The sequence below is a fragment of the Ilyonectria robusta genome (assembly GCF_021365365.1).
Source record: "Ilyonectria robusta strain PMI_751 chromosome Unknown BGZ61scaffold_2, whole genome shotgun sequence".
NCBI classification, from domain to species: Eukaryota; Fungi; Ascomycota; class Sordariomycetes; order Hypocreales; family Nectriaceae; genus Ilyonectria; species Ilyonectria robusta.
The window spans coordinates 3,682,645-3,697,739 of NW_025764436.1; the positions used below are offsets into that span (position 1 = coordinate 3,682,645).

Genomic DNA, 15,095 nt, shown 5'->3' on the forward strand with positions numbered 1-15,095 from the left:
GAAAAAGTTACAGGAGTGAAGAAATTCAGCTCGAATACAGTCTGTCGATGAGACTCAGTCTCGAAGCTGTAAAGACTGCGGTGGTAGAATCTGCGTCGCAGCAAGTTTCGATGCGATTGTAGAAGCAGCTTCAAACTGGTGCTGGTTGCGATTGTAGAAGCAGCTTCACAGGCGCGGGTTGCGGTTGCGATATCGCTGCGGGAGACAAAAGTGACGTGCACGTAGCTGGCCACCGCGTCTTGGTAAACGTCAATTTGGATTGGCAATCACTGATAGCAGCTATGATAGCAGTATCCACTCCTCTGCGTGAGCTGCAACTCTATGTGGCCGCCTAGACTGTAACGAGCTCGCCGTGTAAGTGCCCTGCTGCTTTACGTGGCTCAGGCAGGCAAGGTCACGGCATCAGTCTACAAAGAGACGCCTCCCACCACCCTCTTTTTGGGACCAGAGGGACCCAGTGTATTCAGCATGTGCTGCCATGGGATGCGCTGACAACTCGCAGCACTGCTCATCCTCCTCAGCGCCACCCTGCTGCTACTAGGACAGGTACTGGTAGAGGTACTGGTACGGCTACTTGGTGCTTCTGCTACTATCTCAACCACATGCTAACGCCAAGGGGCCTGATAGTGCGTGAGGTTGCATGTGGCTGGGCCAAAGCACAGAGTTTCTTGTCAGTGTGGCCAGTATCTGCCAATGAGCAGCCACGTTTTTGATTCAACAGTGGTGAGCATCCCGTAATGGAGGGATGCCGAGACCCAGCAGACTAAATCAGGCTGAGGAACGGCCCATAGTGAGCCAGGGTGAGGCCTGCGGGGGAATGGCATTGGCCCTGGCTCACACTGCCAGGATCATCGTTCCCGGATTGGGCAACACCCTCACGCAGGTACCATTAGATGCACCTCCGTACCCGTGCCGAACAACGTGGGATCGATCTGAACCGTCGAGGATCTGACGTGGCCGCTCAGGTTAGCGTGCCGCACATGGCCCCCAATACACCCGTCGGGAGCCAAAGGAACCACGCCCCCAAAACACGCCGGCACATCCTTGAAACTGTAAGCCCCCCAATACTGGCGCCGGTATTTCGAGGGATCCGGGGAGCCTGTTGGAGTAACTGCTGCGAATCAGGTGCCCATGCGTCGCAGGTGGCACGTTGTCTTACAGCCTCGGCCAGGCAGGGCTGAGCGGCTTCCGTTCTAAAAGATGATTCTGATCTATCTTTAACACGATGGCAGGGGTCGTTGTAGGCCAGAGGGATAGTCATTTGAAACAGTGCTGAATCATCCTGCCGGTCCGCCGAGGGGCGTCTGCATAGGTGCGTCGGTGGGAGTTAGCTGTTCTGCAACGTGCGATATACAGTCACGAGAGTGATTCCGGTGCATCCTGGAGCATCCGGCAAAATGCAAAGAGTCAGATACAGTCATTTGCCGCGGAAAACTCCCCTCGGGAAAGTCCCATGTATCATCAAGACGGCGAAGTGACACATGGCAGAACCCCCACCTCAACTCTCCCACAACTCACCCGCACCACTCTAATCATCTCCAAATACTCCATGTCATGATCCACAGATTAAGCAGCAACGATACGCACAAACCTAGATAACATGGATAGATAACATAGACTACTTGTGCACTCTACCAGTATTCCGTGAATCTTCAAAATGATAGTTGGTACAGGGTAGAAACCCGCGAGTTGGATAGCGGCCGACCCTGGTAAAGGATCAAATCCTACGAGTCTAGCTCGCGTCTAGAAGTTCCACCACGGCTTCCATGCCGCATTACGTGATGCGGCCCCATCGCACTCCCCTCAACCCCCAGTCGATGTGCCATAATACAGCGTAAGCCGCACTACCAGGGCCTCGGGACTTGTTATTGCCCGTCCCTCCCGATATATCAGATGCCGGCGACCCCGGCAGCTAGTGCCTTCATCCGCCTTCCGCATCCAGCACTCAATGTGTCATCGTCCGGTGTTTTCGCCACTATGGCGGAATATTCTCACCGAGATCATCATCCTACCCCCAGGAACGGATCTCACCACCGTGCCCTGGGCCTACTGCTGACGTTATGTCAGATGTTAGGTGTGGTGTCCTGCATGTATGCAGGCCCATCTCCGCATTCAATTTGAGTTGGGTTGCCTGGAGGATTAAGCACCTCGGAGCCTTCTGTCAACCTCATCTACCAGGTTTCACCCTGCCTTCCTTCTCCGCGTTGACATACTTGGCGATGATCTTTTCAGACTTCACAGCACTGCCTCCTCTCCACTGATCGTCCACCTCGGCAATGGCTGCAAAGAACGTCAACCTCGTACAGCTTGCGCATGGCAATGCGTCATCGACGCCGCTGGTCCTTCTCCACGATGGCGGTGGAACAGTGTTGAGTTACCAGGCGCTGGGCCCTCTGGATCGAGATGTCTACGGCATCTCGGACCCAAGGTTCGACATTGGTCGACCTTGGGATGGAGGCATTCCGGAAATGGCACGAGTCTATGCCGAGATGATCAAGACGAGGATCCCGCATAAAAGTATTCTAATTGGAGGTACGCAATGTTCATAGCGACGAATGGAAAATGATTCAACAATGCTAACAAAAGTTTAGGCTGGTCCTTCGGAGGCTTCCTCGCCCTTGAAATCGCCCATCTCGTGGCTCAATCCAACGATGACTCCCTTCACATTGCTGGTCTCATCTTCATCGACACTCCTTATCCCAAAGTTATGGAAAACACAAACGTTCGCTTGGCCATCAATAGCCATCTCCCTGACCTTGTTGGTGTTAAGCCGCAGCTTCGCCGCAAGATCCATTCATCTATCAAGAATGCCCGCAGCATGCTCGCCGCCTGGCAGCCTCCCAAATGGGATCCCGCGAGCGAGTGTGGTGATTTGGGCATGAAAAACCCTCCTCCCACAATCCTTCTGCGCGCTTCCAGCGCCCTGACTAGTCGAAAGAATGAGCCTGTCGCTGTGGTCGACGTTTTCCGCCATGACCCGAAGCTCGGCTGGAATGAGTACGAAACCGCTTTCATTCAGGTTGTCTGGGACATCCCCGGCAACCACCACAGCATTTTCGGTGCTCCCAACGTACGTGAATCCAGAGTCAAACATCTATTTCTCCATGTGCTAACCTTCAAAAACAGGTTGGACAGGTTACTGCGAGACTCGGCAACGCGTGTTCCTATTTGTGTCGTGCGGTGACTGTTTGATTAGCATTGATAGTTTTTATGCATATTTGGAGGCGGTCATTGATAAGAGCTGTTCGAATTTGTTCATTTTTGATTGCATGGAATTCGGGTTTTAGGTGTACGGGCATCTTCGTTTTTACTCAGCATTAGCTCTATAGCATAAAATTCTTACGTAGCTTATATTTAAGAGGTATAACTTGGTTGTATATTGATGCGAATATCATCAAGACCATGGGTGTCGCATTGACTGCTACGCCAAAAGTGGAATGAACACTCCGCTAATACGTAGTGCAACTGAGGCCTATATACTGATGCGACGATGGGCGACTGGTCATGTATAGAATCAAATATGTCTTGTCTGTCAGTAAGCTGAGAAGATTGTCTTAAAGGCCAGCATGCTGCTCGGAAGAGGCCTGGGCTGCCAAGCATCACAGGACACAGCTAGCTGCATGTACCACCTACCCAGCTCATTGTACCTGCGAACCATTACTGGACGTGGCCTCTACAACGACCCCCATACTGCTTGCCGTTACAGACCGTACATACCCACCGTTGTACCTGAAGCCCTCATCCCTACTGGAACTTTATGACGATCCATCTTATCCTGTACCTCCGATACAGGGTAGGCTGAACTGTACTTGAGATGTCGCTAACAAAGGCGTCCCAGTCACGCACAGTAAGATGCATAAGTGGCATTTAGCAGTAGCCAGCAGTACGGTCCCTATTAAGTACAGTGGCCGAGTTCCCGGCTCCGCTCGTTTCCGCCACTTCTCAGTCCGCAACAGGGCTGGGTGCCCTGATGGGTCACTTCATAGCCCTAAGGTGGGCTCAACAATGTAAGGCATGGGCAGGTAGATCAGGACATGGAGGTGACCAATGTAGGTCGCATTTAACTTATCAAACAGAGTAGAATATAACAGGGATAATTTGCCTATATAGTAACAATATCCGATGGCCGAATAAAGTTGAGTAACTAGCGTTCGACTTATAAAGTAATGTTGGAGGGAGACCCTGTACAAGGAAACCTTCAGTAGATTGATATCTGGTCTTTAGTCATGATGACGAGACCAAAAGGCCCCTCATCCGGCTGATCCGGATGACCCGGATCGATGAGGATAATCATCATCAATTTTGAACAATATTACAACGATTGAATTGACCGTATCGGATCCATCAAGTAATATATTTTCAAGTGGTATTGAACTTTATCGAGTGGTGTGGAACTCTATCGAATGGCGCAGAACTGTATCGAGTGGTGCAGAACTATATCGAGCGGTATTGAACTATATTGAGTGGTATTGAACTATGTCGGGCGGAGACTATTCGATGTGCAGATTGATTATGCTGGTGATTGATGAAAAAAAAGTGGGGGATGTACTACTGCTGGTTGTGACCGCCTGGCCGAACATTGGCCGCAATAAAGCATATTCAAGCAATACTAATTCCCTCATAGGAATTCCATTTTGATCCATTACCACTGTAATACTAAGATAGCTATCTCAGCGCGGAGGCTCCAGACTTCTACTAGCCTCAATAACTGCGCAGTTCAGCAAGGTTACTTGACGCGTTTTTCTACCTATAGACTTAACCAATCCCTTATATCACATTGCTCAGGAGAAGGTTGTTGTCTCAAGCTTGCTACCCGCGGACAGCAAATTTGTTGACTGCAGCCAACAGGGTTGAAGACAGAAGGGTTGAATTGAAGCGTACAGCAAAGATCAGCGTGCAACAACTTGATTGTGAAGCTTGTGAAGCTACCGTCTCTTCTAGTAATAGTCTCTATTGTTTATAAATACTGTATGAGTTTGATCTATCTGATTATATGAAGTAAAGACAGAAAAAGTTTAGACCTAACCAAGAACTGAAAACGATGGCGTCGTTGGGAATAAACGCGTATAGCTGTTGCCGGCGCATTGAGTGATGAGGTCTATTTTAGAGTAGAGTTGGCCTTATCCTGAGAGACTTGCTCCCATTAAGCACTTTTATCTTGGCTTATGATGGAAATGGTTGCTGCTTTAGAGCACCCAGAAAGAAATGATTTTCGGTACACATAGGAAAGGTGACAACGCGATGGTGGAAGGTATCGAGAGCAGGAAATCTATAAGATTAAATGTCCTATAACTTCCCCCCGCCCGAACTGTCGGTATATTCGCTCTGCTGATGGGTCTCGTACAATGTTTTGAACGCCGAGTCCTGTTGTTCCAGAAGCTTCCGGGGCTCGTCAAACTCAAGAAACCTTCCACGTTCCAGGACAGCAACTCTGTCAAAGGTCAAGACAGAGTCCAGTTTGTGTGTGACGGCGAGAATTGTCCAGTCATTGAAGAATGAAACGAGAAGCTCCTCGACAATCTGGCTCGTTGTCTGGTCCAAACTATTATGAGACGACAGGTCAGCATCCTGTTCAATGTGTGCAATGCACCTTTGCTTGGGCAGCCTTACCTGCTGGTGAACTCATCCAGAATAAGTACTTTGCTCTTGCGTAACATGGCTCGAGCAAAGACAAGAAGTTGTCCTTCGCCTTGGGAAAAGAAATTGTCGTCAACCACAGTATCGAGACCACCTCTCTTCTCGATCTTGGGCCATAGCTGCACTCTTTTAAGAGCACTAATAATCTCCTCATCGCCAACTGTCTCAGAGGGGTCGGCATTGAGTCGGACTGAAGCGTCCATGATGAAGACCTGTTGTGGCAGGGCGACAAGTTTATTTCGCACGTACTCATGAGAAAGCCTGGTAAGGTTCACGCCGTCGATCGCGATGGAGCCAGAGTCGAGGTCCATCAGCCGAAGCAGACAGAGCGTCAGTGAACTCTTACCGCTAAAGTCAAATGTCAGCAGGGTATTGCGAGAGTCAAGACATTTTCATTGCCATACCTTCCAGTTCGCCCACAGATGGCAACTTTCTGCCCAGGCTGGATCGAGAATGAGATATTGTCTAGACATACTCCGGAAGACCTGTGTTTTGTTAGTCATTTTTAATTCAAAGTCCCCCCATCCGAAAGGGAATGTATCTTGATTCGGGAATTCTTACTCATAAGATGCGGTGACGCCGTTCAGTTCAACGGCGCCTTGCGTGGGCCAAGCCGCGTGCTCCTCGTCATGGAAAGGCTCATCGTGTGCGCCCTCTTTTTCCGTTTCCTTCGTGAACTGATGCACACGCATGACAGCACCAAGCGACACTTCCAACATGACCCAGAAGCTCAGCACAGTCTTTGTGGCACTACCCAATCCCAAAACACTGTTGAGACCAATACCCATGTAGTTGGCACCGATCTCCTCTCGGAGAGTGGTAGTCAGAATGACAAAGATAATGGCTAGCAGTGTGATTACCATGTCGATGTGATACGACAGCCAGCCCTGAATAGAGGCCAGCAGGTACCGAGGTCTCTGCGAGTTGTCAATGACGACCAGGCTTTTCTGCAGGAAGTTTTGGTCCCACTGGAAAGCCCGGATCGACACCAGGCCGTCCAGAGTCTCAATCAGCTGGGAGTTGACCGGGGCCATGCATTCAATATCAAGGAGACGCAGCTGGCGCGAGGTGCGGAGGTAGAAATGCTGGATGACATAAAGCATGAAGAGCAGAACCGGGAACGCAACGGCCAAGTAACGCGACGTGACAGCGACAATGATGACTTGAGCGAAAAGAAACGCCATGGCTGTGCAGGATTATTTGATTAGCGCCGATCCATGCATCCTGCAATTTCGAGAGATACATACTTGAAGACACGCCGAAGGCAGCGGTTGGCAGTTCCATATCAATCAGTCGCAGGTCCTCGCTAAATCTGTTCACCGTGATACCACTGTCCACGGCAGAATGGAAGGCCATAGGGGCTCTAAGCAGGGTTAGTTAATAGGTCAACTGTATTCTGCGTGTCTCGCTCACCGTGATACTGTTTCCAATAACGCTTCGTGGAAGTGTAGTCCACATTTGTTAATGATAACCACGATAAGTTGCCTAAAAGCATCAAAAGTTAGGCATATTTCTCCATACGGTAGTTAGTTATCGTGTCTTACCAGATTCCGCACGTAGATCCAACCAGTGAGCCAACTCCCAGGACGACGTAAACGCCGAGCCATTTGCCCAGATTCTTGGTCCCCTCTTCAGCGGCCTTCTTTGCCCACCATCCAAGCCAGACAGCTATAAAGCATATTAGCGCACGTTACAATGATAGGCCATGCGGGAATCCTACAGGGGAAAGAGGCGCAGAAAGCATATACAGCCATGGCCAGGATGAAAAGGCCCAAGGTAAGCTTTCCGGCGGCCTGCGTGTAGAGCGAATACATCTCCCAATTGCCCAGCCGGCGGGTAGGATCATCCACGTCGGCTGTGGGAAGCTCTGCTAAAACACCGATTGCACCGTTGTTATCGGGTGCCACTGCGCCGTGTTTTTTTCCTGTTTTGTTGCCGTTGGACTTGATCTCAACATGGCTGAGAACATCTTGGAGCTCATCAGGCGTGCCCCTTCCGCTGATCTGGCCCCTTTCATTCAGGATGACAAGCTGGCCGGCAGAATGGACTCGGCGTTCTGCAAGAAAGTTAGATCGAGATCATAAAGAAACATGTCATAGTGAGTCAAGAGACAAAAACCTACCGTCAGAGGAGGTGAGGACCGTGGTGATATCTGCCTCCCAAAGCAGTCCCTTTTCGCCCCAGAGACTTTGAAAGATAAACTCTTCGGTGGAGGAATCCAGAGAGCTTAGAACATCGTCCATGATCAAAAATTCCCTCCTCGAGTATACGGCTCGAGCGATTGACTGTTTTTATCAGCATGATGCAAATGTAGAGTGGGTAACGGCGACATACCAGACGTTGCTTTTGGCCACCACTCATGGATATTCCTTGAGATCCAGCTACTGTGTCGTGTCCCTTTGGCCAAGTGAGCAAGTCATGCTCCAGGGCACAAGCGTGAAGAACCCTTTGATACCAGGCCTCGTCCCAGTCCGAGCCACCAATGATGATATTGCGGACGGTGTCATTCGGAATCCAAGGGCTCTGGTCGCAATAGGCCGCTCCCGAGAAGTTAGCACGGATAGTTCCCTTAAAGCCGCCCAGTTCGCCCAGTAAGCCTTTCAACAGAGTCGATTTGCCACAGCCGACGGGGCCAAGGACCATGGTTAACGTGCGCCGTTGAATGTTCCACTCTTCAATGTCGAGGACTGGTTCTTCGTCCTCTGCCCACGAAAACTTGCCATGGACAGATGCAATGAAGCCTTTTTCCATTATGATGGAGGATGGGGCGCTGCTCTGATCCATATCCGACAGCTCAAAGTGCCCTTCTGGCACCTTGATTTGCTCAAAGTTTAACATAAGATGAGTGTCACTCTTCTCTGCCTGGTTGATAGATTGGGGGCGATTCATTAGCGCCTCCCGGTTATCAACCCGTTTCTTTCCGTTGAGGTGGTTTTGTACACGCTGGAAAGATTGCAAGCTACCGGCCATGGTGGGAAATGCGAGCATAACCCAGGTGATAGGGCCATTCAACAGGGACAGAGCCGAGTACGCTGCAAAGACGGTAGGGACATCAATCGAGGTTCCATTCCTCTTTGCCAGGCCTGCATATAGACAGAACGTAAGGATCGGACTCCATACCGATGAGAAAGTCACTGTCTTCGGATTAGCTTGCCAGGTTATCATGGGTAGACTAGGGACCACATACGCAGGACCAGGGTCACTCCGAGCAAGATTCGATAAGTGATTGAGATTTTGAGTTCCCTGACCCTCAAACGTCGAATGACGCCAAAGGTCACATCGCTCAGGCCCGAAATCTTGAGCCACTTGACGCTGCTCAAGGTCTTGGAAGTTGCCGTCACGCGCTCCTGAGAAGCCTGGATCCAAGCCGCCTGGGCTGTTCCGGATGGAACTGCGATGAAGACCGCAATAAACATCAAAGCTAATAGAAAATTCAGTCAGCGAGCTTTCCCTTTCATGTACGATGAAACTTACAAGCTGCTAGGGCAATCGGCATGGCACACGCGGCGCCCATTTCTCGCTGTACCAGGTAAATGGCAATTCCAATCTCTGCGCAGTTGGCCCAGATTTCGTGTATCATATGAACGGCTTCGATCATGTTGTTGGCGTCAGTGTTTAACAAGGTAATTGCACCTGTGCTGCTAATATCCGGTGATGTCACGTCCAGTTGCAGAGATTCTTGGAAGATGAGTGCCATGATGCCGCCCCTGAGCTTCGCAGAAACACGGCTCACACGCCATTGGTACTGACTCAAGCAAATCTAAGTTTGAAGGTGTAAGCTAAGATCAAATAGCGAGGGATTCAGAATGCTGCAAAACGTACAGCCAAGCAAGTGTAGACGATGGCAAAGGCTCCAACTAGGCCGTAGCCATAGTTGTCATAGGGTTTGCCTTGCGGTGTAGCAGCGAATGTGACAGCCTGCTTGATCATGATGGGTTGCACATAAGTAAATCCGATCTGCAACAGTCTTGGAGGAACACAGGTCATTAGAGGCCACGCGAGAGCACGAATCGATACGTTAAACAACACGCCTGGGACGGTCTTGTCAGGCACTGGAGATTCGAGTCAGCATTGCACGCAAAAGTACACTCTGTCGGGCTCGACAGTCTGATGAATTACCCTTTTCCCATGCCTCGGCAATATTTTTGTGCCAGTCATCGGAGTGCATGTCTTTTTCAAGAGGATACAAATCACTCAGGGCGATGTTCCGTTTGTAACCCACAGCCAACAGCGGATTCAGCCACCAGAAGAGGACTGTCTCGAAGAGGGTCCTGGTAATGTCTCTTTCGCTGTCTTTGTACTGTGGGACGAGCAGGTGGCGCTTCCCCAAAGACTCAAGTACCAACAAAACCAAGCGCAAAACCAAAGAGCAGGTAAGGAGTATGGGGATGGGTTGGTAGCCATCGCCAATCATCCACAAGGTACGGCTGCGCGCAAGGTCGAGAAAGCCAGAGAAAAATAGCCAGCTAGTTACAAGGAATGAAGGCTTGGGGTTACGCTCATGCTCTAGCCAGGAGAGAACACAGGCGCCGAGAGAGGCGATGAGAGTGAGTACTGCATTGGCGAGGGTCGCCCTGGTGTGGGTGATTTGGCCGTCATCGGTCTTGACCCAGAGGGCGAGAAGAGCGGCATTGAGACCGACCAGACACAACAACCCTATCTATGAAGACGATAATGTGAGCGATGGCAAGATGAAGCACGTGAACATGCACACGATACAAGACGCGGATATGAAGATAGGGACATGATAGTGGGCGTGGTGTTGCAGTCTAGATGCTTCAGGGGGTTGGAGATCACCCACAGTTTTGATTGGGCGGACGATGCCTCCAGCGACTTTGGCGTCAGTGCGAGCTACCTGCCAGGCCCAAATCGGGAGCAAAAGCAGGAAGATGGCCTGGACGGAAATGGAGAGGATGGACTCCTCGAAAAACAGCGTAAAGTCGAAGCCGCCGCGACAGAGGATTCCGGCCCAGGGACCAAACTTGTCGTCGCGACAGTCGGCGAGGAGCCGGGGTTGGTGCTGAGACATGACGGCAGATTAGACAAGGGCGGCTTATCAGCTCAACTCAATCGGCCATCAAGTGGGCGTTGAAGAGTACGGGTTGACTCTGTCGACGCGGGAGAGGCAGAGACGGGAGTATAGTGCGTCGTGTTCAGTCTTCGCTGTCGGACAGCCCGGGAGGCCTGGATTGCGCTTCTACACAAGAGACGGGGAATAGTCTGCTCAGCCTAGTGATTCCAAACAGCCGTCAACTGGCTCTTCCAGGCCGCTGAGGGGTTCATTCCTGCTACGGCATAACCGCAAACTCGCTGACAGTATGGAGACCACATTCCGACTGCCACTGCATTGCAGCAGCCAACGACAAGCCGCTGATTCTCGACCAACGTAAGCCATCGTCAATCCCACATCGCCCTCTATCCCCACGCCCTCAAGGTGACGTAAGGTGCAGGGTCTCACCCTCAAACCCGCCGGCATAATATAGCGGCAATTTGCCAGCCCTGTTGTACTCCGTGGCGCCGCGGGCGGGTGAGATGAGATGGACATGGACCCCTGTACCCTGCAAGTTCAACAGGCGAATAAGCCGGCTGCAGGATCCCAATCCACTCACCCATACCCCGGAACCGCCAAGTTTGTTCCCATGCACCGCTTCGTCCATGGGACACTGCCGGGTTGAATGCTATCTATCTCGAGCCGCTAGTGGAAGCCAAGCCTTTATGACACAAAGAGCTAATTTATAATCATCCCATCTCATCCGCAAACATAGTAGGTACCTACGCTTTATTGGTCTATTATTGCGTCTGACCATGGGGACTTATGAAGTGGTCTTCAAACGTGTTTGGTCAGCAATACGAGCGTGGTCATAGGCGACTATTCCGCGTGCCTTGTCTGGCCGCATTGTCTAGGGTAGCCACCTGACTTGAGATGTCGTCATTGGGCATTAGGGAATGGGTGTCTGGCCGTCCGATGGTCACGTCGTAATAATTCAATTGATATTCGAAAACATCAAGAAGAACTGGTCATGAATAGATCGATATTTATCTTCGTTTTATAAATTGGCGAGAATGTTAGGTGCTCTTTATTCATATCATCATGTTCAAAATATGGTCGCATAATCAGCTGCAATTTTAAGCGAGCTAGCGATTGTGGATGCTGATTAAGCAGTCAGACCAATCACAGATCTAGAATTCGAGTTGCGGACCTTGGCATCGTGGAGTCCAAGCGAAACAACTCTCTCAACTCGATATTATGTCACGGAGCTATCAACATCATGCTTGCTTGACTCAACTACCCTGACACACTCTCATAATGGGACCACTATGCTCACTTATTCATTTCCCAATCCCACAGTCGGAATACTCCCAGGTAGGAGAGGAAGAGTTTAGTTTGGCATTTCTGGCTTGTTTGAAAAATTCAATGGTAATTCTGGTGCCACGGTTTTGTATGACTGTTCTCCCCATCAGCTGTCTATGTGCGTCCCTATTAGCAAAATTTCTGAGAGCGTAGGTTTTCCTGACGGTCCTTGACTTGTGAAAATAATGACAGAGGTAGTTGAACCGGGTTTTCGCATAAGCGATACGAAAACGAAAGGCATCTAGATTACCCATGGTCTATTGTATGCGAATGTCACTAACACTATCTTATCTGATTTCCATGCACCCCCGTACAGTAGCGTGGTACCTGTTCTAGAGCGAGAGCAACAAATGACTAGAGAAAGAAAGGTTTAGTAAAAAAGTGAGGGACTTGGAAGCGGTGAAATCAGGCGGACTCTTGGAGAGTTGTTGAGGTGGAGCGAAATCGGGAGGATAGAAATACAGACGACTTTTCCAGTGGACCAGTAAATCTACATGAAATTCTTTAGTATTTCGGTGACCCTCACTCTTCCTCGTCACGCTTGACAGGCTCTCTGACAAAACCCAGTATTGCAAGCGTCAAGCCCGACAGGCCGGCAGCATACCAGAACGGCAGACCTTGCCAAGTGCCACCGAGCCTCGCGCCAACAGCAAAGGCCCATGCCAGCGACGGGCTCGCAATAAACGAGCCGGCCGTCTCGACCATGCCAGTCAGCACGTACAGGCTCGACGTGTGATCGGCCTCGACGTACGCCGCCAACAACGCCCTCGACAGCGCCTGCGTGCCGGCAGCCAGCGTCGCCGCACCGAGGCCGGAGAGAACAATGGCGATGGTGCCGCCGCCGAGCAGCACGCCGCCGACGAGGAGGGCTACGTAGGCTGCTCGGAGCAGGAGCAGGTCGCGCATGAAGGTCGACGGAGGCTTCCACCACCGCACGGGAATGAGCAGCGCCGAGGAGACGGCAGACAGCAAGGCGAGCACCACGATGAGCAGCACGCCTCGCACCGAGAAAAGGTACGCCGTCTGGGCGAGCGACCAGCCAAAGCGGCGCGAGATGGTCTGGACGAGCGGCTGGCCCTGCGCCGCGGCGATGGACGAGTGCACAAACACCGTCACCAGCAGCAGCGCCACGGACCGGCTGCGCAAGAAGGCCAGCGACTCGACGAGGTTGGCCCGCAAGCCGACCAAGTGCGTCCGGAGAGCAATGACGAAGCGCCTCGCGCCGGCGGGATTGTCGGGCGACTGGAGGGAGATGGCCACGGCGGCCTTCCGCGTGCCCGTCTCGGGCATCAGGGCGGTGCACAGGTAGACGACGGGGACCAGCGCCGCGGCGAGCTTGAGCGGCGTCCAGGGCGACGACGTCTCCATCAGCCGGCCGGCGATGGCAGGCCCGCTGACGCCGCCGGTCATGGCTCCAATGGAGATCCAGACGAAGCCATTCGTCCTAAACAGCGGTCAGATCAACGGCGGCCCTTCAGCATGCAGTGAGAAATGCGACGCCGACGACGCATCCACGGGTGTCGGCTCGACGATGATAAATCGTGCTTACCTTTCTGTCGTCACGTCGGAAATAATGGAGTATAGCACGGAAGAAATGACGGACATACCCCCGCCGAAGATGTAAAAGGCCGGAGATAGCACGATCAGCCAGATGGGCAGCGCCCCATTGGTGGCCAGGACGGTAATGTTCCAGCCCACCGCAAGGACCATGCTCGTAAAGGCGAGCTGGAGAATAGGTTTCCGTCCAATGCTAAGACGCAGGAATGTTAGCGAACTGCCAAGCCACAGCTCCTCCAAAAGGAACAACTTGCCTGTCCGAAAGGATCCCCCAGGGCAGGGAGACGAGTAGCGCTGAGGGGGCGTTGTAAGCATAATGCGTGCGTCTTATCACTTGGCGTGCGGAATTGAAAGGCATCGCAAGCAGAATGACGACAGGGAGCTGGGATAGAAGCTTTTACTCACAGACAGTGCTGTCGATCATGGCAGCGCAAGCACCCAGCCACGCCAGCTTGGTCTGAACGTCGTCGACCTTGCAGCGCTTCTCGTCGATGGGCTCGGTGGTGCCATAGTGCTGGTGACACAACAGGTTCTCGGCAAGGCGGCTCAGCGGCACGAGGACCAGCGTCCCGCACAGCGCCATGCAGAACATGGTGAAGCCCAGCAGGACGAGGACCCGCGCGCGGGGCTTCGGCTCCGGGGGGTTCGGGGAGGCGTCCTCGAGGCCCGCGTCCGAGGGCGGTTCTTGGTCCTCCAGCTCCAGGAAGGGGGCGGCCTCGCTGGCGGCAGCATCGAGATCGTGGGCGTCGTGGTTCGTCATGGCTGCGGTGTTCAGTTGTCGGTTGTCATCGTTCTGCCAGCCCTTGAAAGAAGTTGAGTGATGACGGGCCCGGCTGGTCATTCCCGAGGACAGGCTTGGGTGGAGGGGGGCTTGGAATCCCTACGATCGCTAGGATATTCCTCCTAGGCAGTCGCAAAAATTACGCCAGGAAATATAGCTGGCACCAGCGCCAGGAGGGAGAGCTAGCCGGGTTCGGGGGGTTAAGAATCCCCGACAAGATCGTTTCTCCTCGATGCTTAGTCCTAGGCCCGTAGGCGAATCCCTGCCGTTCGTGATATTACGAGGCGGCGCGTGCTTCGCTCACGGCCGGTGTGGCGGCGGGCCCTGCGACGTCCCCGTTGTCCGGATATAGCCCATTCTCTCGGCTCACGGATAGGGCAGTGGGGAAAAAGGAACGAGATCAATCCACAAACATGGGATAAGCCACGCAAGGGAGCAAGATCGTCGTCGGCACCCCTGTTTTAGGAAGGTTCCCTTGGGAGCAACATCTCCAAAGTCTCAGTGCAGTAGTAGCACCTGTAGGATGCCTCTGGGTCGGTAAGCCTCTGGGATGATGGCTGCAGGGGATACACGCCGCCAGTGAATGACGAGGGCGCCCGCCAGCCAAGTCAGGTGGTGGGAGAGCTGGGAGAAGTTCCCTCCATTCCTAATGCTACCAAGATCTACATGAACCGCAAGGTGAGGGCTCCTGTCACAGGTTCCTCGGCCGTCAATGGCTGCCGGCCGGGATGGTGGGGCCCAGATGCAGCATCGCTGGGGGCTTACCGC

At 52.4% G+C, this 15,095-nt stretch overlaps 3 protein-coding genes across 3 annotated transcripts; 1 reads left to right on the top strand and 2 right to left on the bottom strand.

The window, feature by feature from the left end:
- Positions 1-1,883: 1,883 nt before the first annotated feature.
- On the top strand, positions 1,884-3,359 carry BGZ61DRAFT_442249 (Alpha/Beta hydrolase protein). Its single transcript, XM_046244701.1, has 3 exons — positions 1,884-2,532; positions 2,592-3,070; positions 3,127-3,359. Exons 1-3 carry the CDS (start codon positions 2,277-2,279, stop codon positions 3,190-3,192), a joined length of 801 nt encoding a protein of 266 aa, XP_046111403.1. The 5' UTR covers positions 1,884-2,276; the 3' UTR covers positions 3,193-3,359.
- A 1,821-nt stretch (positions 3,360-5,180) lies between these two features.
- On the bottom strand, positions 5,181-10,708 carry BGZ61DRAFT_554627 (ABC transporter). Its single transcript, XM_046255586.1, has 15 exons — positions 10,439-10,708; positions 9,757-10,297; positions 9,460-9,689; positions 9,112-9,397; positions 8,825-9,058; positions 7,972-8,771; positions 7,760-7,922; positions 7,358-7,693; positions 7,182-7,305; positions 7,051-7,122; positions 6,885-7,000; positions 6,199-6,823; positions 6,042-6,122; positions 5,611-5,985; positions 5,181-5,542 (listed from the first exon to the last, which is right to left on the bottom strand). Exons 1-15 carry the CDS (start codon positions 10,664-10,666, stop codon positions 5,287-5,289), a joined length of 4,467 nt encoding a protein of 1,488 aa, XP_046111404.1. The 5' UTR covers positions 10,667-10,708; the 3' UTR covers positions 5,181-5,286.
- A 1,669-nt stretch (positions 10,709-12,377) lies between these two features.
- On the bottom strand, positions 12,378-14,015 carry BGZ61DRAFT_96507 (major facilitator superfamily domain-containing protein). Its single transcript, XM_046257271.1, has 3 exons — positions 13,801-14,015; positions 13,539-13,739; positions 12,378-13,433 (listed from the first exon to the last, which is right to left on the bottom strand). The coding sequence occupies exons 1-3, from the start codon at positions 13,902-13,904 to the stop codon at positions 12,512-12,514; spliced, it is 1,227 nt and encodes a 408-aa protein (XP_046111405.1). The 5' UTR covers positions 13,905-14,015; the 3' UTR covers positions 12,378-12,511.
- Positions 14,016-15,095: the final 1,080 nt, after the last annotated feature.